This window comes from Bombyx mori, chromosome 18, assembly GCF_030269925.1.
Source record: "Bombyx mori chromosome 18, ASM3026992v2".
NCBI lineage: Eukaryota > Metazoa > Arthropoda > Insecta > Lepidoptera > Bombycidae > Bombyx > Bombyx mori.
Window position 1 is genome coordinate 9007284 of NC_085124.1, and position 25490 is coordinate 9032773.

At 35.0% G+C, this 25490-nt stretch overlaps 1 protein-coding gene across 4 annotated transcripts in view; it reads left to right on the top strand.

The window, feature by feature from the left end:
- Positions 1–25490, top strand: part of LOC101740012 (semaphorin-2A) — a 430077-nt gene that overhangs the window by 270646 nt on the left and 133941 nt on the right. The window contains exons 1-2 of one of the 4 annotated variants that reach the window (XM_004928238.4): positions 10041–10299; positions 20484–20774. The exons of 1 other annotated variant lie outside the window; for it this stretch is intronic. In XM_004928238.4, the coding sequence (XP_004928295.1) occupies positions 20573–20774 (202 nt within the window). In that variant the 5' untranslated portion in view covers positions 10041–10299; positions 20484–20572. Of the gene's footprint in view, positions 1–10040; positions 10300–20483; positions 20775–25490 lie in introns of those variants that run through there. 2 more of the 4 variants (XM_012692089.4, XM_038017277.2) reach the window with 2 other exon arrangements.

Consider the following 25490-nt stretch of genomic DNA (forward strand, 5'->3'; position numbering starts at 1 on the left):
TACCCGACAAATAACACCATCCTTTTCTAACTCATCAAGTTCTTTTTTCAATCTATTCTTTATTTGAAATGGAATGCGTCTGCATGCATCCACAGAAGGCTTGCAATCAGGCTTAAGTTTTAATTCACACTCAAAGTCTTTTAGACACCCTAGTCCTACAAAAAGTTCACTATAATTATCTAATATTTGACTTGGGACAAAATTGACTTTATACAGCCTCTTAATAAGATTCATCTCTTTACAACTGTCTCGACCTAGGACATTTTGTGTATACAGATCAACAATGTGAAAAGTAATATTATAACTTTGTGCATTGTGATATACTTTTAAAGTGCATTGACCTACTGTAGGTATTATTTCACCACTGTATGATGATAATTTATGTATACTCTTTGATATACTGTCTAAGGGACATCCTAACTGATGAAAAGTTTTTAAATTCAATATGTTAGTATCAGCACCTGTGTCTAGTAGAAAAGTAACATTATGACTATTTATTGATAAATTTATCTGCCATGACTCTTTGTTTACATTATTGACATGAATTGTTCCCATATGTAGCCTATTATTTGTGTCTATATTGGGACTATGGCCTTCAGTTTCTACAAAATGGACATTTTTATTCTTACATGCTACTGCAAAATGATTATATTTGCCACAACTTTTACATTTTACCCCTAAGGCTGGACATTTATACCTATGTACTTGTAAGCACCTACCACATTTTCTGTTTACTTGGTTATTTGACTGTTGTCTGGAACTAGACGTATGTCTGCTCTGGCTTGACTGTAGATCTCTTGCATGTGAAGTACTAGTTGACTGCCTTTGTCTTCTATAACTGGAATTAGACTGGACCTGCCCGATGAATGAAGTTTCTTCCAATAATTTAGCTTGTTGCCTGGTCGTCTCCAACTGCTTGGCTAATTGAACAGCTTGGTCAAGTGTCTCCGGCTTTTGTATAAGAATTTTTTCTTTTATGTATTGGTTTTTTGCATGTAGATTCCAGCTAAATATATCTCTAATTAGGTCATCTTCCAATGAATCAAAGTTACATTGTCTGCCAATATTTTTTAAATCTGTTACATAGTTGTCTATCGATTCTTCGAGATTTTGTCTTCGATTGAATAGTTTATGACGTTCCATTGTCACATTTATTTGAGGAATGAAGTGATTACTAAATTTCGACGCTAATTCTTCAAAGGATATTGTATCTATATCGACATTAAATGAATAAAATATCACTAACGCGTCTTGTCCAATGTGATGTAACAAGATGGCGACTTTGCGTTGATCACATTCATCTTCCAGATTATTAGCTCGCATGTATATTTTAAGTTGAGTATACCAGTTTTTCCAAGTTAAGGGCATGTTTGAGCTTCTCATATCTAAGTGTTGGAGTCCATATGAGACTGATGTAGCATTATATTGTGACTTACTTGCGCGTCCCTGTCCGCCATGTTGTGTGTCTTCGACTTTATCCATTTTAAACATTATTTCTCGGATATTTTCGTATTTTTATATAATATTTTCCAAATTCCTTGCTTCTGACACCATGTGAAGTCATAGGATGGCCGGGTTGTGACTTATATATATATTTTATAATAAAACGACGAGCTCTGCGTGTGACTTGTATTATTGGCGGAAGTAGTCTGACTGTATTGCCATAGATTAGGTACATTCTTTACCTGACAATGGGAAACTAATATAAAATATAAAATTATAGTAACAAAAATTAGATATAGAGATTTGCAACGTGATTTAAAATTAAGATACACATAAATAAGACATATAATATGAAAACGGTATTTGTTGGTCATTGCTCGTACCCAAATCTTGATCATAATAACCTTAAACAGACAAGTATATTGCTATCGATCGAATAAAATTCGGATTTTTATATGGGTGTATTTCTAATTTGGGTGGACAAGTTGGCAGCTAAGTGGTCACCGGATTCCACAGATATCAACAACGTAAATGCTACCACCTCGAGACATGAGTAAGTATTTTACAGTAGGTACAACGGTTGCCTCAGCCTTCAAACCGAATCGCTTCACGTCAGAAATAGGCAAGGTGGTACTTATTTGTGCGGCTTAACAAAACGACCTATCATCGATTTGCGTACTATAACTAATAATTCAAAGAGGCGATCAGATATATATTTTTTTCTGAACATCGATACAAACTATGAAATAAGGAACCATTAAATACATCGTAAGTCAACGGTGCTCGAGGAACTGTGTCAGGAGGAATCAATCAAAGGCAAACGTTCGCACAATCAGCCAGCGTGGTCCGGACGAGCTAATCAAAGTAATGGTCGCAGGGCAGGCCGATTGCTCCGGCCCCATACCGCAACAAATCACAACAATAACACCGACGTCTGATTGATTACACTTAGTGAGCGACTCAATTTCTTACCTCTTACATTGATTCATCGTAGACCTTCTAAATTTGAGAAAGATGTGTGGTCTCGTGGGACACCGGATAGGAACGAAGTTCCTTATTATAAAAATATTAATTTTAAGTTCTATTCGAGGTATAAAGAAAATAAAACTGGAGGTTTCGCAACAACCCAGGGTCATTCAGTAACGTGCGAACTTATTGTGGTACACTTCATTCACGGTTGTTTCCATAACAGTTAGTGTATTGCGCAAACGAACACTCTGAGATCGTGGTCAATGAATGATAAAAAATAATATGTTAGTTTTTGTACGTTATTACAAAGTTAAGTCGTACACTGTGTGCATTACTAATTAATATCTTACGTTACGGACGTTTTTACCCCGTTAGGGTACCCCTCCGCATCGTCCCATAAGGAACTTCGTTCCAAAAAGTCTTATTCCAATGATTAAGCCGGTAACTGTACATAAAATTACTGGATAGCTTCCATTTCTCTGGAATACGAATTCAACATCTCTACATTTCATAATGTCAAATTCACATTTTTATCAGCTCTGTTCATAAATCTTCGGAACGAGTCTCAATATCGTGTTTCATTTGCTAACTCAGTAAAATGTCAAGTTTGAAAGCTACGTCATTTTTAGCGCTGTACGGCGCGTCAGCCTTGTGTCAAGTTAACGTCAGCTCGCAGCCCACCAGCAGCCGTTCTGCAATTTGGACATTTATTAAGTGGGAAATACGAAGGAGCCAGGTGCTGCTGTACTACAACTGTTTAGAAAAGTTATTTTTTTTTTTTTATTCCTTAGATGGGTGGACGAGCTCACAGCCCACCTGAGGTTAAGTGGTTACTGGAGACCATAAACATCTACAACGTAAATGCGCCACCCACCTTGAGATATAAGTTCTAAGGTTTCCGTTTTTACAGTACAATGGCTGCCCCACCCTTCAAACCGAAATGCATTACTGCTTCACGGCGGAAATAGGCAGGGTAGTGGTACCTACCCGTGCGGACTCACAAGTCATCCTGCCACCAGTAATTGCGCAAATTATAATTTTGTGGATTTGATTTTTATTACACGTTGTTATTCCTTTACCGTGGAAGTCAATCGTGAAGATTTGTTATGTACGTATTTCATTAGAAAAATTGGTACCCGCCTGGGATTCGAACACCGGTGCATCGCTCAACACGAATGCACCGGACGTCTTATCCCTTAGGCCACGATGACTTCAAAGTAGCGAAGTTCAGTTAACATTAAACTAATAGCTTATTCGAAATATCTTTAGATGTGATGACGAGAAACAATTAAATATCTATTAATAATACCGTTATTTTAAGACCAATCATAATACCAGCAGCAAAGTCAATACTAGCCAAAAAGCCCTCTCTGCTTCACATTGAATTTCGAAAAACTGATAACTACGTCAAAAGATGGAACAATGGGAAACACACTTAATATTCACGTGTCGAGCTGCAATAATACCAGAGAGCTTTGCATTGCGCCCGACGAGTATTTTGAGTGACATGCACTGACCAGACTTTTGCGGGCACAAAATAAAGGCACTCTTGTTTTGTACTATCCTAACATAAAATCCAAATCAATGGTTAGCAGGCTCACTTTTGTTATTGCTGCTATTATATTCGGAATGGCCGACGCTTTGCGGGCCAGACTATTTTGTCTTTTTTCGAAGTCGCCCATCGGTTAGTCGGGTAAGTACTATAGTTGTGACGTCTACATAAAAATTCGTTAGGGTTAATTTTTTTTTTTTTGGTTCATTCTGATTATATTCAAAGAACTAAAAAAGGCTTAGCAAAAACTACTTTTCTAATTTATTTTCATGGTTATTTTGTTTTTGTGATATTATTCCCCACGTTCCGAATACTATTTTTTGTGGTTACAACTGTAGCTATAAAAACGTAACAGTGGTTTTAATAATGTATACAATTATTATTCGTGAAGACAACCGAAATTACAAAGAAACGTTTTTTTTTGAGGTCGACGTGACCTAAAGGATAAAGCGCCCGATGTATTCGTCTCAAGCGATGCAACGGTGTTCAAATACCGCAGGCCGGTACAAATTTTTCTAATAAAATACGTACTTAATAATTGTTCACAAACGACTTCTACAGCGAAGTTAACATTGTGCAATAAAAACAAAACGGTGGCATTTATGTTCTTGATATCAAGGAGTTCCCGTAACCACTTAACATTAAGTGGACCGTGAATTCATCTAGTCATCTAAGCAATAGAAAACGTGTCTACTTAACGAATTCTATATATTAACACGTGAAGAAAAACTTTGTACCCTTTTTTACGAAATTTGCGCGGACGTAGGAGTATGAAATTTAACACACCACCCCACTACCCACACTTCTAGAGAATATACTTATAGAGAAGAAGTGCAGAATGTTAATATATTTTTAAATTATGCATAAAAAATGCATTAAATAAATAAAAATAAAAAATAAACATTACACACACTACCCTGTATTTGACACACACACGCATGAATACTATTTGTTTATTGTCAAACTTTTCTTATTGCTTATAGTCTGTGGTCGAATTAAGAATAAATTAATTATTGTTTGTCTTTATTAATATTTCTCTGACGTGGAGTCTTGGCGAAATATGTGATTATAGAGAAGTATTTGACAATAAAATCATAATAGTGTACAAACTTATAATTTCAATTAATTGTAGTCGAATTTCGACTACCGGGAGACCACTAGTATTAACTAAATAAACAAATATCTGTAACAGAAACACAATAATGAACCAGTGAGTCTCTCAACACAATACCCGTTTGATACAAAAGACTAGAGAGAAAGTACTAGACAGTATAGGCTGAGATATAAAGGAACCATCATATTCTTGTATCACATTTTAAAGCAGGTAGCCTTATGACATCCATCGGGCTTCTTATTCAGTATCTCCTAGAAAATAAACTAAGAAGAGCTTATTGTATCGCTGACAGCAAAGCTGTGGTACGCTATTGTCGGGCTTCTTCACAGAAATAAATAATAGCGACTTAGTTGATCTTGGAAAGCTGCAATGTATTGTCATTATTTCGCGCTTACGGAACGGCTAGTAGGCCTTATTTTGAGTCAATTTCTAAAATCTGTCCTAATGTCAAAGTAAAATACCGTATAACTTGGCACCGTCTTAATATTACATTCACTACTCGCACACATATTGAGGGTGAAAGGCTTTGGCATAAGTTACATTTTTGAAACTTTACAGGAGAACCGTTTAAAGTTTAAAATTTGGAAAAAATATCGCGAATAAAAAAAACTTGTTCAGCTATTTGAATTGTGTAAACATAATTGAAGTTCGAGCAAAAACATAGAATTGTTTATACTAATCTATCTATATATATAAAAATGAATTGCTGTTCGTTAGTCTCGCTAAAACTCGAAAACGGCTGGACCGATTTGGTTTAATTTTGTTCTTATTTATTTAATAATTAAATTATTTGTGGAAGTCCAGAGAAGGTGTAAACGGTAGATAAATATGAAAATGCTCGGAATTAAATAAAAATAACAATTTTGTTTTCCCTTTGGTGTGTCCCCGTCGGACGGGTTCCTTTTGTTTGTTTTAAGTTTATTTTATACAAAAGTTTAGGTCTTTTATTTATAGATTGAGGCACTACGAAGTCCACCGGGTCAGCTAGTGCCAAATAAACTGGACCTTTAATTACAAACATGAATTCCGCTTATTAAGCGAAATGTCGCTTAAACCAAGTAACTGCATCCATCGATAGGTACAATTAGAAAAGATAATCAGGTATGTAGTTGTTTAATAAATAAACGAATAAGCCTGGACATATATGTATATACTTTTGAATTCAATAGTAATCTAGAAAGAGAATACTTAAGCAGCAAACAAAAACAAAAATGATTAAATACAGACGTCACACAACAAGACTGGTATTGCTTGTTCGAGTTCAACTCGTAATTGCTATGCTGATGCCGGTGGAAATTGCTATCCGTGAAATGATGTTTGCAATACTAAAGTCTTAATTCAGTGCTTGGCAGTTTGTGAGGTAAACCACTTGTTCAAACTAGTGGCTTCAGTGCAACTGCTGTTTTTGTTTCGTGCACCGCTGTCGTTAAGAGAGTCGAAAGTTTCATGTTGCAGTTTGTTTCGTGAATTGAATTTATAGTGACACACTCAAAACGTATCTAATGACTTGAAAAATATGTTGATTTTGTAGTATTTTTGGAACGAAGTTTCTTATGGGACGATGCGGAGGGGTACCCTCACTTGGAAAAAACGTCCGTAACGTAAGATTTTTACTAATAATGCACACAGTGTACGACATAACTTTGTAACAACGTACAAAAAATAACATATTTTTTTATCATTTATTGACCACGATCTCAGAGCGTTCGATTGCGCAATACACTAACTCTTAAGCAAACAACCGTGAATGAAGTGTACCACAATAAGTTCGCACGTTACCGAATAATCGTGGGTTGTTGCGAAACCTCCAGTTTTGTTTTCTTTATACCTCGAATAGAACTTAAAATCAATACTTTTATAATAAGGAACTGCGTTCCTATCACACATCTTTTTTTTTTACTTTTTTTTATTGCTTAGTGGACGAGCTCAAAGCCCACCGGGCGTTAAGTGGTTACTGGAGCCCATAGACATCTACCCACCCTTCAAATCAAAACGCAATACTGCTTCACGGCAGAAATAGGCAGGGTTATGGTACCTACCTGTGCGGACTCACAATAGGTCCTACCACCAGTAAACATTACACAAAATAGCCGTTTGATTTACCGAAACAACGTTTTATAGGTAGAACTTTCTCTCAAATTTTTGGAGTTTACTCCTTTAGAATCGATTTACATATATAGGCCCGGGGTATGAAAATTATGGGGACCAAAATCGTACTAGCATGTCACACGAAATGCGTTATGCGCCTGATTGGCTCCTGATTGCGTGATGCGTGCGCGCGCCAATCAAAATCGTACTAGCATGTCACACGAAATGCGTTATGCGCCTGATTGGCTCCTGATTGCGTGATGCGTGCGCGCGCCAATCAAAATCGTACTAGCATGTCACACGAAATGCGTTATGCGCCTGATTGGCTCCTGATTGCGTGATGCGTGCGCGCGCCAATCAGGAGCCAACGCGCGGCCGCGTTATCGCAGGTGACGCCGGGCTGCTGCGCCGGCAGTCCGCCACAAAGCCTCGTACTGATCGCGCGTTTCTCTCATTATTGTATTTTCATATATTTGTTAGTCGTTTGTTTTGTGTCTCGTTAATTTGTTAATAATCTGTAGTGTATCGTGTTGTCGTAATATAGAACTATTTCTCGTATTGTTTCGTTTAATTTTTTATATCCAGTAAACTCCAGTCGTGCGTCGGAGCGGACACACACACTTTTTTTTTTTTTTTTTTTTGAATCAAAAAGTTAATGACGCGTACCCGTGTCAAACTGCCAAAAACACATGACACCCAGCACAGCTTTCAAGTGATCATCACGTCGGTTCGAATAACGTTATAAAACGAACGAAGGATTTCAGAGCGTTACCAAATCCGGGATTCTAAGTTATGTTTGAATACAACGTCCGCCCGTCATAACGCGTGAAGTCTGATAAAGGTTAAAAAATAAAAGGCGTAAACATAATACTACACTAATTCGTGTGTTCGCTACACGAGAAGGAATTGTATATTGTGATCCGATGTCTGAGCGTATTAGCGTCATATTGGACGCAGCACACAGCTCCAGTTTCGCAGAAGTGTTTCGCTTGACGCTCTCCGATACACGTCAGGGCTCTCGGAGGTTTTTTAGATGGGATCGTATTACTAAAACACTTAAATAAAAAAATAAAAAACGCTATATTTTGTTCTATTTAAAGTTAAATTCTACTCGTGCTTTTGCTTTAAGAGTAACTGCCTTGCGGATATATGTATTTGAAGACTAGTGAAATAAAAGATATATAGCGTTTGTAAGCTGGTTATATTGCTATGATCTACCTTTATTATAAACTAGCTGACCCGGCAGACTTCGTAGTGCCTCAATCAATAAATAAAAGACCTAAGCTTTTGTATAAAATAAACTTAAAACGAACAAAATGATTCCGTCCGACGGAGGACACATCAAAGGAAAAACAAAATTGTTATTTTTATTTAATTCCGAGCATTTTCATATTATTTACCTACCCAGTAAACCTTCTCTGGACTTTCACAAATAATTCAAGACCAAAATTAGCCAAATCGGTCCAGCCGTTCTCGAGTTTTAGCGAGACTAACGAACAGCAATTCATTTTTATTTAAAGAGAAGATAAGAAGCCATGAAACTTGTTATTGCTGCAATCGTCCGTGGTACATTTACAAAAAATGAAGTTCGAATAACATTTCATACTAACAGTTCATTCAATACCTATGTCGTAAGTGGCTGCGAATGTATTTTAGTTTGTATGGTCCTTCATGAGCATCGTAATAATTAGTAAGATAGTAAATTGTACAATCTTAGGATCATTCATAGGATATTACTTTTCATGTATAATGTTAAATTAAAAGTGTTTCTACTTATTTTTTAGATTACTTTTTTTGTAAACATGTGTAAACATTAAAACTTTATAACATTCTTGTCTTTTCTTAAAATACAGCTAAATCATACGCGATATTTATCATAAGAGTTTTTACAAAAGAAGTCACAATTATTTTTGAAATAGCAAACCCGAAAAGGACTTTGTTTTTCTGCGTTTAATTAAATACTATTACGACCCGACATTCAACAGCACACACAAAATGTTTAGAAGCAGATGTCTTCATCGTAGACACAAAAAGAAAATATCCCGAGACGAAACATGCAAAAAATACCCTAAATTTAGCGGCACACGTTAGTACTAGCACCGCTACCTGCTACTTTGTGACATCTTGACGTAGGGCTGCCTCAGATGCCTTTTGAATTAAATAGCATGAGTGATGAGACATTATTTTATGGCTAGTACTTTGTTGTGACATTTTTCGCTTATTTATTATTTCAAACTTTTTTTTGTTTCCATTGAATAGTCATATGAAGTCTTTATAGGTGTTATGTATCTCAAAATTTTACTATTTTTTTTATTAAAGTGATAAGTATATTATTATGTTTTTTTATACATTTTACATTTTAAGGTTAAGGTCATTCATTAATGGAAATCTGTAGTGCTGAAAGATCGAAATGGCAACCCTGAGAGCTTCATCTGCCACTTGAACGATCGAAAGGTACGACGGCGCGCCGGTATCAGGAAGGAATGCACAGTGGGTGACTCGATCAGTTTCTGTCCCTCTCCCGCCCGACCGGCTTTCTATAAGCCGAATATATCTTCCGTCTCAATCATACTCACCAACATTTTCGGTACTTACCTGCGTAAAATGATATACATCTGTTGCGGTATTCCCGTCTCGCTTCCACTCCTTAATTTAAATAGATTGTTGATATACGTGTCTCGTTTTAGCGTCTCACGAACAGGGGATAGACGATGTTGGTGTACGCTTGTGTTAGTGTTCGTTTATTTAGTGAACTTGGAAGCTCGCTTTCGTGTTTGTGCATAGGGTGTTGGACGTGATTGTGTGCGTGGGTTGTAGAGGCGCGACATAGCTTTGCCATCTCCATGACTTAAAAAGTTTTGTTCGGAATGAGCCGAATGAGACCAGAGAGCTAGTTGTGCGCCGGCCGGCACGCTGGACGGATGCGTGTAGGATTCTCGTATCTAACTTCTTCGTTAGTCTACGACTCTTAAAACTTGTTTTCTCAGTACACATGAAATTTGTAATACATAATCAAAGGTTACATTAAATGAATAGCTCCTTAATAAAGTGTTAATTTCTCGACGAATAATTGTGTTGTTTATTTTTTATCTGTGAAACTGCAACGTGTTTGGTTCAACGGACTACACAGGAGGTTGGTTCACGTATTCTTGTGTAGGCCATTGTGCATCAGTTTCAACTCCAGCGTTATATACTACTTATCTTCGAAGTTTTATATTAAACTTAGGTATACGACAAATCTTTGATCTTTTGAAAATTTAAATCATATACACATAAAATTTGAAGTGCATCATAAAAAAAAAAATAATACCAATCTGATTAAAGATAATACGAATGAAAAATATCAAATGAGATGTATAGATTCGTTTCAAATAAAAACCAGTGAGCAATGTTATAAATTAACGACTAAATAAACATGGCAGTAAAAACGTTGGATTTTTAATGACAGAAATGAGTCAATCTGTCACACTTTTTGTATACGAGTAATCAACAACTTGATCGTTTCATCTTAGGAATCGTCTTGACGAGTTCAATAAACTTAGAATATAAATAGAACTCCGACTACACGAACGCATAGGAAACGTTTGGTACAAATTTTAATAGCAGTGTAGGTAATTTATATACAATTTACCCTTCATAGTTTTGATATTTTCTATTCGGGTTTTCATAAATCGTGTAGGATCGGAATGTTAAAATCAAAACGAAAATCATTTAAAAAATATTAATAAACTTAAATACATTATTTAAAACAGTATGTACTTTCCAAGTTATGTATATTTTTGGTAATTACGCATATAAGAAATCTTTAAAATTAAGCTTAAATTTCTAATTTTTTTTCGTTTATAGCATCGTAGTATTTAGTAGTCTTTTACCCGTTAATAGCAGTCCTCTTAGAATTGATTCTGTTGAAACTAAGCCAAGCAAAAACAACCTGAGAGACAAACAAGAATGCGTTAACAAGTTTTCCAAAAAAACTTGATTTCGTAAAAGAAACTATCGAGGGATAATAATAAAATAAATAATATGTTTGTAAGTACAATAATATATACGGATATGACAGAAAAATATCTAACGAAATCATACGTTGAAAGATGACTAATGATAGGTACAATAATATTGAATCGAATATAAAATACAGTTCAGAGAAAATCATACAAAATATTAATAGGTATCCAAGCGATGACAAAGCGTAGGTAAATAAATGGAGGATTATAGGAAGCTGCTCATTTATGTTTTTATCGAGTGATTGTCAGCTACTCTGAAAAAACTTACATTATAACTACGTACTTAACATGTCAAATACTTAAATTTCAATTTGTTACAGCCAAGAATTGTAACGAATTAAACGACTTTTAGGGCTTAATCGCTAAATTGAAGGGTTTAATCAATAATCGGTAGGCAGCGGCTTGGCTCTGCCCCTGGCATTGCTGAAGTCCATGGGCGACGGTAACCACTCACCATCAGGTGGGCCGTATGCTCGTCTGCAAAAAAGGACAATTAAAAAAAAATTTAGTACCTCCGGCATTTCGCATAGAATATAAACATATTTATATATTTTTCTTTAATAATTTCTGATATACAAATATATACGAATGGCAATGAATACCTATTCACTTTAGTCGTCCGTAACCACAAAAACTTTAAAATATTATAAGTGTCGGAAATTATAAACGCGAGATTAAGATTAAGTAGACTTAATTATGTAAACGACTCGCCAAAACCGATAATAATAATAATTGAGATTTAGTTACATTTTAAATGTGATTTTTTTTTCCTTGCCGTCTATAAAACGTCCTAGTCCTACATTGTACTGTGTTCAGTCTCCTCTACTTCGCTCTATCCTCAAGATCGACTTCGGAAGCCTTGTTATAAATGGCTAAGAAAAAAAAACAATTAAAAAGTTCCAGTATAATATAATATTATCTTCAAAAACATTTTCGTTCTAAGACCTACAGTTAAGCTGATTACTTCCAATAATATAATATTACTTACCTTCGTTGTCAAACCAATAGCTACAATAATCTATCCTTTTAGTTATTAGGAAAACTTGGGTCCTTTTTTTTACCCAAGAGTGTTTTTGTTTATTTATTTATGTACGTAGATAGATGAATGAACCACAGTTAATGTAAAGCTGTGATCGGACTCCACGGACTAGACCCGCCGTTCTACTACTACACGGATTAGACAGGAGTCTTAAGACCTAATTATATCCTATTACCTTCCACCTTAAAATAGGAAAGCATGATTAAACCAGAAATAGGAAAGATGATAATTACTCTACCCTACTTGTACTGTGGGGGTGTGTCGGTGGGTAGTAAGCTCATTTTTTCACAAAAAATAATAATTATACATAATACTGTAACTATACTTGAGACCTTAGAACTTGTATGCGGTGGGTGGGTGGCGCATTTACGTTGTGGATGTCTATGGGCTCCAGTAACCACTTAACACCAGGTGGGCTGTGAGCTCATCCACCCATCTAAGCAATAAAAAAAAAGTTACTGTATATAATACAGCCTAAAAATATTACCGTAATACAGTAAAAATGATGAACACATTTAATTCGAAAGCAAAAAATATGTAGTTTAAAAACGAAAAGCACTCTTAAATGACAAACCGAACTAACAATTTTTTATTTAATTATTTCTTATCCCTTTTATTGAAATTGGTTAGGATATTAGATCGACTGTTTCATCGATCCTTAATGACGTTTAAATATTCCGTTACAAACATGAATACCAAGATAAAAACGTGTTAAAAAAGTTCATCTTTAACGGTTAAAGTTCAAGCTTCCTTTTTGAGCGTAGGCTCACAAATGTAGGCAATAAAGTAGGGACAGAGCCAAATCGATATACCTAAAATAAAGTTAGAAAAACAATGACGGTTGTTTCTATTTAAAAAAAATCTAAAAAGCCCGTTCAAGCTCCAAAAGTCAAAAAGGTTAAAAAAATTGTTTTCAATAGCTGCCTTTGACTTTCAGCTAAAAACATCAAAGTTATATTAATACACTAGCTTTTGCCCGCGACTTCGTCCGCGTGGAATAATTACTTTGGGATAACGCTAAATTTTACACGCGACTTCATTTACGTGGAAAGTGAAAATATTTTTGAATATACTGCCTATAAGCCTTCCTCAATAAATGGGCTATCTAGCAAAGATTTTTTTCTAATCGGACTAGTAGTTCCTGAGGTTAACGCGTTCAACCAAACAAACAAACTCTTCAGCTTTATAATATTAGTATAGGTACAGCATTGTTAAATCACATATAAATATTTTATACAAAAACGAAACAACATTTGAATTACAAATCTACTACATATTAAAAACATTCACAACAGAATATTAATTTATATGTATATTTTTATTTATTCATGCTTAACTAAGATTATTTTAGGCTAGATAAATTAATGAAACCCAGTGCTTCTAGTTTGTGACTTTAACTCAATCAGAAAGGTCAATAGCATTACGACCGACCCAAACTCCGTAAAAATCTCATTCTATAACACACCAAGTTTGCCCCACAGATATCAAAGCGGCTATAAAGGCCCCTTAGATCCCGTCCGGAGAATTACTATCATTGCCACACAGTTGTTTCTCCTTGTCCAAAACAATTGATATCTCTATTTGTATCAATAATAGCGGAGGCAGACGTTTACGTGTATTCGTACGTGGTTTGAATCCAGTGTTCTGCTATCTCCCTTGAGTAGTGGTCACGGGAGGTATTCGGTTATTGAAACCATTTTCCCCTCGTAATAAGTTTGGTTATGTTTGTGATATAGGTGTAACAAAAAAAAATATCTAATCAAAACGTAGTAGCTCTGTCTTAAATTTGAAATATGTGCTGCTCAAAATAGTTTGGTTATCAAAAACAAATCAAGTTTTATATAGACTTCACGTTAACAATCCAACTCTGAACCTTCTGTTAATTTTGAAGGTGGAAATTGTAGAATATATATATATATATTTTACTGCTTAGATGGGTAGACGAGCTCACAGCCCACCTGGTGCTAAGTGTTTACTGGAGCCCATAGCCATGTGCAACGTAAATGCGCCACCCACCTTGAGCTATAAGGTCTCAGTATAGTTACAACGGCTGCCTCACCCTTCAAACCGAAACGCATTACTGCTTCAAGGCAGAAATAGGCGGGGTGATGGTACCTACCCGTGCGGACTCACAAGAGGTCCTACCACTAGTCAATGGTATGCTAAATATATTGCTATTTGGTTATTGGCGATTATTTGTCAAGCCGTACTTACATTCTTTGGTTTCTCGTCATATATTTCTTGAGCTTGCTGTGTGGTGTACCCAATAGCTGAGTTACTATCATTTAATTGATATTGTGCCACAGAAACTAATTAGACTTGAGGTTTATGTAACCGAACAGTATTAATAACTTATCGTGTTGGCCCTCGTATAATCTCGTCCCTGTAATCCGTCTTGGTTAATTGAATAAATTAATATTTGTAGTTCTCGAACCCATTCTGGAAACAATACACATAGTGAATATGGTATATTATTCATTTTCGAGAAGAACTTTCATAAAAAAAAAGTCCCAATTCGTTTTTAAATTAACAAAAGTTAAAAATAGGCAATAAAAATAGACGAACCTAGTTAGCAAAAAATCCGAAAGCCCTTTTTAAGTTATTTTTGCATTCATCTAAATATGAAACAAAGAATTATTAGATTTTAAATATACTTCTTAGTAAAATCATGTTATGTGTGTTTTTATCTTCAATGTAAATAAACATAACATAATACAAACAAAAAAATGTCTTTGAAATTCAAATAAATGAATATTGACTCATTTTAGCACAGTTTTTATTGTTCTGAATAGTTTGAGGTAAATCGTGGCTTCATCAAGCACCCCACAAAAACGTGGTGGTTTAATTTTCAATAAAATTTGTTGACCCCGATAATGTCTTAAATAACTTACATTACAAAACTATATTAATTAATCTGAACGAATGCCCCGTGACTGTATTCGATCTTGTCTGATATATCCTTTTATGATCATAGACACATTTTTATTCATAATTAGTGATTCCTAATAACTATTCTTCAGTTCTCATCGCTACGAAAAATACAGTTAAATAAATAATATGTAAGGGATGAATTTTCATCAAAATTTTATTTATTATTTTTGTTATTGTTATTATTTATTTATTTTAAATTCTTTTTTACCAAGGTTACCTATCTCAATTATCACGAAATTGAGTAATTTCAAATATTTTCCAACTTTCAGAATTTTTCTGGCCGTATATTATGTTAATATAGTCAATGTTGCTATTTTGCTGTTTATAAGACCATAATGTACAAAATTCTATTTTTGAAATGTTGATAGCATCTTCATACCTTTTCATATTCATATCTTCATTCATGTCATGTATAAAGTGTGTATGGCGTTGTACATAGTTATAGTATGTTATTGACGTTGGATGAATACTGGAGCCCATCACAATGTGTTTGCACGATCGGCAGACATGAAGACGCTTTGAAATCCTAGTTGGCACCTCAAGATCTAGAATAATTTTATATTTAGGATTAATTATTAATAATAGTAAAGCTCGTCAATTGCTACCAAAATAAATAAAAAACGATTGAGACACAGAATATACAATTGTACTAAATATCTGTCTTGTTTTAACTTATAACGTATGTGAATTCATTCTAAATGCTTTTCATCCATCAGTAAATACTTTTTCCGGTAGTTTAGGTAAATGATTATGTGGAGATTCATTTATTACACCGTATAAATTACACTAGATGATGACCGGTTTTTTTTGATAACGCCATCTTGTTGGGTCTTTAAAGCGGTTAGTTGCCTTCAATTAAGAAAAATAGTATTATAATTCGCCAATAGATGTCGGGAAGAGTCATAAAGTTGATTATTGAAAATACGAATAAAACAACATTTTCTGAAAATAAACCGTCGCTAGATCGATTTATCGCCCCCGAAATCCCCTGTATACTAAATTTTATGAAAATCGTTGGAGCGGTTCCCGAGATTCAGATTATATATATCCCAGAATTGCAGATAAGATTTAAATACTTTACATTTTTCGAGTAAAGAAAATTTTACAAACGAAAAAATAGATATAATGAACTTGTAAGGATTTCGTTTGTAATTTCTATTTGGCAACTGAATCTTATAAAATATAGGTCTATAAAACAAAATATTCACTAAATGTTTTATTTACTATGTGAAACTAGTAAAAACACACAATACTTGAATCAAGTTTAACATTATTTATCTGCAGTGCGTGTATCATGAATCATAATAAAGTTTTTGCCTATAAAAAGTACGTTTTGCCTTCAACAGATGTACAAGAAACTTGCGCATACGAATATTTTATGAACCATAACATGTATGGATTCTAGAAAACTACTACTCAGATATTTCGAATGTAACCCTAAATCTTCATAAAACTTGCAGTTTTAATAAAACATTTTGGCGCGAGATTGCGTTCGAAAACTATGATTAGTCGGAAAAACTTTGTAAAGCCAAATAGTGAAATTATGTTTGGTCTTACAAACAGGACTACCGCGATTTTTCTATTTAATACGAGCCTGTTTCAAATACTTATAGAATGCCATTAGAGCCAGACCCTAAAGCCGCATTCAACAAATCTTTTACAATTAAAACTAGTAACTAAACCCTCGGAATAATAACAAAACGTGCGAACGTTAATTTACTTAACTAAGATGTGTCGGCAGATATTTTTACGCGATTTAATGACGTGACATGGATACGGGTCGAGGAGGAAACATCAAGTATTGTGTTACGAGGCTCACTGGTCTTTATCGTGTCGAAATTTCATTATAATCGTACCCCCATTCCACCTACCATTCAATTGGAACACCTTCGCACAATTGGGAGGGTTGCTTCAATGGGTTGTGGGATGAAATTTCTTAACATTCTTCGCTCATAATGAACAGTCTGTCGTGCGATGGGCAGCAGTAACGGTGTAATTGTATCGCGAAATGAGATCGAAAGATATTAAGGAAGATTAAAATCCGTTTAAAGCTTGCGATGAAATTAATATTTCCAGAAATCTCGAATTTCATCCGTTAACAGCGCGTTCAAGTCAAAATGTGTATCAAATATATTTTTTCTTGGAACGTGACGTTCTCCGAAGCTGCATTGAAACGAATAAAGGGAACATTACGTTGTTCGTAAAGTAATAGGTTGAGAGATAAAATCGGATATCAAGAGGAAATGTCCGAGCAATGAATCAACTCATAATGAAGACATCATTATGAAACCGGTTCGTATTGTTGAAAATGCCATGACCAGTTTTTTTCGAGAGGGCACTACCGGCCTGTGAGATCTACACGTGAGAATGTTTTACAATAATAATAGCAATGTGACTACCTATTTAACGTTGTTCCCCAACAATGTTACCATCATTTTTCATTTCTTTCAATCAAATATCCTGGTAATCTCAAAGGATAAAAATACACTTTACAGAAGAATTTAAAATGTTTATACGGAAAGGGGAGATTTCGAACATTTCTTCCAAAGAATATAACTGTCAATGAATAAAAATCGCTCGAGCTCTCTTAACCGATCATTAATCATTTGAAATAAAATTTGAAACCGCTTCCCCACTTATGACAATCTACTAAGCTTACAATTTTATGTCACGGGAGATGTTCTGCGTGATTAAATTTTAAAAGTAGAAATATTATTTAAAACTTGTACAGTAAAATGATATTGATGTAGGTGCACCGCATGCGTATAATTGATTTTATGTAAATTCTGTCGAAGTTATAACTTTGATAAAATATTTTTTTATTGAATAAAAGTAAATGTCAAAAAATATGATTTAAGGAATATTCGAGGACTGAGAAAAGATTCGAGGACTAATTTCCATTAGAAATAGGATAGCAGACAATATAGACTTAACATTAAATACAGAAAGATATAATACTCGTATGCTGAAAGGTTTTTGTTTAACAAAGCTCAAGTTTGGCCTCGCGTGAAGTACTGCAAGTTGTGGCTCTCAAATACCAACTACCTCCTATTGGCTCCACACCGTAGAAGGTTTTTTTGGTTTATCGATAATCCCGTTTTTACGGATCATTTGGAGCAGGGTCTAAGAAGGGTCTTTGATTCTCTTTGGGTTTTGTACCGTGTTTCTATGGGGAGTGACCTACAGAATTATTTGAAGATATTTTTGAATCTCTAATTTTTCACCATACCACCGCCCGCCAGCCGAACAGCGTTCAACCTAACCATCCGGAATCATTAAACCCTGACAGTGTGTTTGTTAAGATATTTTCTGCTACGCACTATCTGGCTTAGAAATGAATTACCCTCCATGAAGTTTCCAGAGCTCTATATTATATCCTTTTTCAAACGAGATTTGAAGAAAGTCTTCAGGAGCTAGCAGTGGCTTGGCTATGTCTCTGAAACTGCTGGTCTCCTTGAGCGATGGTGATTAGCTACCGTTAGGCTGAATATCGCCTACAATGGCAAAAAAAATCCTATTTTAATCTGATTCTTCTTTAAATACCGCCCTATTATTTTTGTTACTTTAACAAAAAAGCTACGTTTGATTATAAGAAGAGTGTGGAAGAAGTGCTATCAAAATGTTGAATTTAAAATTTACCTTCGTATACCAAGCCAGTCATGTTTCTTTTTTGATAGCCCCACATTTTATTATCTATTTAACTCATCTGTGGACTATTGCGAGGGGCGATCCCTGACCGCATTCACCGAATGATAGCGGACACATGACGAAGGCACCAACCTTAGAGATCGGAGTTTAATTTAGTAGAAGACGTTTATTTACTTATTCATTGATATCCTGGGTAATCGCCTCGGAGGGGTACTCCAAAGCCGCTGATGATCAATGGCGATAAAAAAATATATAAACTTAGACATGGGTACCCAAGCAGCTTTGAGAAATAATAATTATTTCAAAAGATTCGGTCCCATCAAAAGTCATTTAATAATGACAAAAAAATCAAAACTGGAGGTATAAATTTAATTCAGTACTCAGCATATTAATAAGTTGCGAAAGTAAACTTCAATAGCTATAATGGTTTTAAGAAATGTAGAACTTGTCAAAAAAAAATATATCTAGTTGTCGTCAGTATGATACAGAACTGGACAATTAAAACCTAATAATACTTTGGCAAAGGGTAGCCGCTATACTGCATACGAGCAAACGGTTTCCATTACATGAGGTGTGTTTAATGCCATCGGGTCGGCTAATGGTCTTCGCTGTCATTATACAACCCCACAACATGGTGTTTTTAATGTAAGCTCAACAAGGAAAAATTGTATTTTTTTATTGTTGAACAGGCGTATGTGACGTTTTTTACTTCCCCGTAATTTCTTTTTATTGGTATCATTATGTTACTGTTCTCAGAGCACAAATGCGATGTGGTGTTTGTTGCTAAATTTGCTTTGTAAGGATTTTTTTTTCGTTTTCGATTACGTGAGTTCCCATAAATCAAGTTAAAAAGAGCATTTGATTTTATTACTGATCGTTGTTCTAACTGCACATGACAAATACCGTCTATATTATACACATGTAAATATATTTACAATACACGACTGAATTGTCGTTTTTAAATTGCTTTTGAGTTAATTTTAATTTCATTGGATTATTATTTGCATATATGAACAGATACTTTGTCAATCTGAATTATTAGACTGAAGACTCAATTAATTGAATAAGCGGCGCCCTCAAGCTAAAATACTCGTACGTGATTAAATCGATGTAGAAATAGATGGATCAATGATATCCATCCGTGCTGGTGAAAAGTATGGGAAAGTTAGGCGGTAAAGGGAAACCGAACCCAAAAATAAGTTGCAGATACTACTACTGTATACTTATATAGATGTTTACTAGGCAGCAGTTGTAGTAATTCGAGATCAATGGGGTTGTATGTTCTAATTAATACTTATACGAAATCCTCTTTCCTTTTGGTGGATACAATTTATTAATATATTGTATCTACAATAATTTAAATTGAATTGATTAAATTTTATCTTTACTTAAATATATTGTTTAAACACTAAAATAATCTGCGTACTTACGATCCATATACATATTTATTATTATAATTCAATTAATATATAATTATTATTAAGTTTACAAGTGAAATATCACGTCAAATTGTTCTGCGATCGACGCGGTCCGTCGCGTTGTCCTTCATTCAGACTTTAGGCCTAAAATCTAGGCCTAAGCGATCTGTCTAACAATCAAAAAACTTTTTTGTTTACTATTCATCATATTTACTATATTTATATAACGCTGGAGTTGGATACTGGGTAATTACATTAAATTACAACGCTGATATAGTTTTATTTTTATTACAGAAGTGCAATGTTCAAAATCAACTACTTTAATTACTAAATCAACTCTTAAGTGTGTGAGCGACGCTGGTGACAATGTTTCAAGTTTTTCGGACTATCGGTGTATTGTGTGTGGTTCGCTGGCTCGTTTTTGTGGTCATTGGCCTCGGGTTCCAAGTAGAATCCCAAACTGTGCAACAGACTTCCGTAGTGGATAGTTCTTATAACTTTTATTATGAACAGCCGTGCTGCTCTGGGACTGTCGCTAAGACCAAATATCACATGAGGCACAAACGAGGTGAGTTTCATTTTGTTTAACTCTAAGTTATCTTTCAGCTATTCAATTTAAATTTATTATAATTCTTCGTTCCGCCATTTGTTACATCAAAATGTCAGGAAAGTTTTATGTTCATGAAAATATTTACTACCTAGTATAAATGGTTACCTAGTCTTAAGCGATTCCTAGGCATAGCCACGTGATTATCACATTGAGGTACAAGTTCCGTATCATAAATGAGTTGAGATAACAGCTATCCTGTGCTTCGCAATGGAATGGATGGTATTATTAAAGGTATTGTATTAGTACACGATTACTTCAAATTATTAAATAGCAATAAATTTTCAATTACGTACTATACTATAATTTAGAGGAGTTGAACAGATGAGCTCTGAAAGGTACAGGTATTATTGTAATCCAGCATTAAGTAAGTCATGATTATCTCGAATCATGACTTGTAACGCGTTGACAAATAAACACACAAAGACATGAATGTGTAATGCGAGTGTCACGAACACATTCAAAGCTGAGACGCTTTCAAGGGTACATGGTGTCGGTTGAGACAGAATTATTAATTTCTGTGCGTGAAAGTGAGAAAGCTAGCCCCTTTTGTTTCATTGCCCTCCCTACAATGAGTTGAGAGTGAAGATTTTAATACAGTTGTACTTAATACACGAATTTCTCCTGTATTCTGTTTAATAAGTTGTAGGGTGAAGAATTCTACATAATATTATACATATATTGGTGTTTCCAGCCATTTAAATTTTTTAAATATTTTTTTACCGCCCAAAGTAAATCGCTAAAAAATTCCATATTTGTATCAATTAGGACTTATAATAAATTTTACTTACAGTATATATATGGTCTATCCAAACATGACGAGACATTTTTTTGCGAGTCAGCGTGGCTCGATGATTTAGAACGTTATGTAATACTTTAAGCTTGAAAAGTTACTACATACTTAACAAGCAACAGTTCATTTCAACCAAAGTATGAATAATTTTATGTACAACACTTCGATTGGAGTGACAAACTATTAGTTTCTTGTGCATCTTTCCTTGAAATAACTTCTTTGTCTGTTCGCGGAAACTTCATAAAACGCTTTGATAATTTTGTTGCGCTGACCACCCAACTGGTAACCAACCAATTTCAGTAACTCGCGGAGACAGGGTTCAAATCTTAATGAATAGACTGTCATCATATTAGTATAAGCTCTTTTAGCATAAAACTTTGTAATCTTACTGTCGTTGTTGCTTTTAAAATAAAATGTATGAAACAGAATTCACAGATTTTAAAATTAAAATTAAACCAGAAACTGTTGAAACCAAAAATAAGATTAAATCAATTATTTCAATGAAAATCTATCCGCAAATAAATATCAAGAGGAGAAGCCACAATTCAAATAATAAAACGAAAATGTTAATTCTCAAAAGTTCGAATCAGTCGTTTAGATACAAACACGAAATTTCACTTAAAACTGTACGGTTAATATTTATTTTGGGTCTAATTCAGCTAACGGGCCTTTCATGCAATAGCCATTCAGTAATGTACACAACGCTTGGACAACTTTAGTAAAACATCAGCCTTGCTAATGACAGAGTGGGATTATCGTTTGTGCATACTTCGCTTTCCTACCAAAGAACTGCTCAGAACTTATTCATCCCTTTTAACTTAACCCGACCCATCATTCAAGGTTTCACCCTTGTAATTAGAGCTGCTACGAATTTCATTACTATAATTATGTGCCAGTGTACTATTTATGAAAGTTTCATGTGCTGGAGTAAATGTTTTCAATGTTCATCGGCGCACTTGCATATCATATTTGTTCTATGGTACTCCATTGCTCGATGCAAATCTCTCTTAATATCCAGTTAGTCTCTTCTCGTACTCATTAGCCCACTGAGTTTCTCCCGGATCTTCTCAGTGGGTCGCGTTTCCGATCCGGTGGTAGATTCTGCGAGCACGTCTCTTGCTAGGATTCATGTTGGCAACATCGTCACGTTTGAGCCCCATGAGCTCACCTACTCGCACGGTTACGCTGACGTAGCTTCTAAAGGCTATCCAGCTTAGGTAGAAAAAAAAAAAGAATATACTCATTCTAGTGCCCCTTTTATATAAATAAACGCATGATCCATTCTGGAAATTTAATGTTCACGATCTTGAATAAAAAACTCATCTGTCCTGTTCAAATATTTTCGGCATATCAGCATTTATGTAACTGGGTTACTGCTACTTCAGCTGGTTAAGTTGATTATTTATTGAAAACTTTTTTTTTCTTTCTAGAACCAATGTTATTAACATATCTGATAAATCTAAGATACTTAGATCTTACATTTAATTTATTTTCACAATTATGGAACTGTTAGCTACCAACTCAATTTAAAATTGGTATAGATAAGAATAAATATTACGTTTTTAAATTTACCAATTCCTGTGCTGTGTCTTTTAATTTACATTAACCCAAGTTGGAAAAGCTGAGAGTTGAGTAGTAGACATTCTCAAGGCGGAAATTTGTTGTATAGCACAATTTAATGGAAAATCAGACAAAAAAGTTGTGCAGACGATGTGTGCAGCTGACGCCAAAATATGGGTATATTATGATGTCCCTAATCTGATTCACGGTCGGTTGGAGCGGAGGCCGCTGTCGATAACAATAAACGACTTAATATGCCCGATAATCGGTTTTGCTATTCGAAAACATCCGTGATTGACACTTTTCATGACGTTAGCTGTGAACCAAACGCCCCGTGCGAAACTCGAATCATTCTCCATCATGCCCAACGAATTGAATTAGGGTTCGCGTTTAGATTTAATCGTAATTTGATTTTAATCTATTGAATGTAGTGAGACGTATATCTCGAGAACGTAGCACGAACAGAAAACACAGTAGAAACTTAAGTAAAATAAAATCGTAGCACAAGAAATAGAAAGGGCCTTCACTCACATTTACTTGATCTAATTTAACTGCATGGTTTTAAGAGTTAATACCAAGATAGTGCAGAACAAGTTAACACACATCCACACAAAGGCTTAATAATTGAAAGACAAAACTACTATACACAGTAAAAAAACGTAAAAAAAGAATACAATAAGTTAAGGTGTAGTGGCGTGTCGCATTCGGAGAGATGGGGCTTGAAGACTGGCTTTGACCGCTGACTCGTTGACCAGAACCGACGAAAAACTCTAGAAACAGTTATTTATTTCGGTCCTGTGAAAGTGTTTTATTTATGCGGTATTGATAGACATAACATTTACAATCTTCTATAATACACTTAATTATTTTTGCACTAAATTTGTATTATAATAAGAATATTTCTTTTTATTTTATTATTATTTTGATGCTTATATATAACTACATCTGACTAGTATATTATTTGTTCATTTATATTATATGTTTAATAAAATATGTTGCCAATTGCTGGCACTCCACTTGGTATCCACAATTATGTTCCAGGTTATCTTATTCCTAACGATTCATAAGTTCAGTACCCGAATTAGTGTATTACGCTTCTTATGGGTGTGTAAAAATATAAAAAAAAAAATTTTTAGCAAGTGGTCAAATCTCGAGGGAATGCTTATGATACTCTCAAGAGAGTCATGGGTTCCCGTTGTCTTCTTATAAACTTCTTCGATTCTAAAAAATATTCTTTTTAACAGTTTTATCCAGGCAGGTTTTTGCGGTAGACAGCGGCTTGGCTCTGCCCCTGGCATTGCTGAAGTCCATGGGCGACGGTAACCACTCACCATCAGGTGGGCCGTATGCTTGTCTGCCTACAAGGGCAATAAAAAAAAACTTCAGAATATGTTGTCGGAGCGAGGCATCGAGCTTAATGGCCAATGCCCATAAACGTATTTAAATTAAGGTAGACAGACTTGTTTGTTCCTAATATTCTAATCGCAGTCTTCGGTCTACTCATAATCATGGCCCTTGCGTGCGCCAAAATATTGCTTACTCATTAAACTAAAAGAAATGGTCTACAAGTTCATTCAATAATGATGTTGATAAAGAATATAGCTGCGAATGCTTTAAATAATGGTGAGTACAGTGGAACGGTAGATGACGCAAAACTTCCAACCCTAGGTCTTGTAGACTAGGGACTGTCTGTTGTGCCTGCATGAGGTCGAGTGTTGTCGTGTAGGAGCAGCGGGAACGAGCGATTAACGAAGGCTGGTCGGAAATTTGACTACCTTCTCCATCGTTGTATCAAGTCCCCACAGACTACTCGGAGTGATGCGCGGTCGTGTTTAGTATGAAACTGTGATGAATTAAACCGGCACCAGACCACCAAACTCCCTCCTCGCGTCATTTTTATTATTACTGAGGGCCGTGACACTCTCGCTGCATCAGTTTCTTCCGTACGATTTCCCTCCATCTGCTGCGATCAGTTAGCTTCTTGAAGCTTCATGAAACTAAGACCACCAAACAGTGACCATGTATTTTTTCGTTTGAGACATTACCTAGGTGCTAAACCAGGGGCTGACCAATATGATGATCGTTTACAATTGTTAAAATGAATCCATTTTTCATTGCAAGTGACAAGGCGGTACAAAAATCCTTCGTTTCTGTGTCAGAAGCAATGCAAGGTATACCTTAACTGGTTCGTCGCACTGGCAAATTTTTGACCATCCCAATTCACCGCAAATGGACCAAAATGGTTTTGATGCTAACTAACTATGAATTACTCAGCGGTAGATTGAGTATCATCAGCTTCCACTATGTACCACCTTTAATTGTTT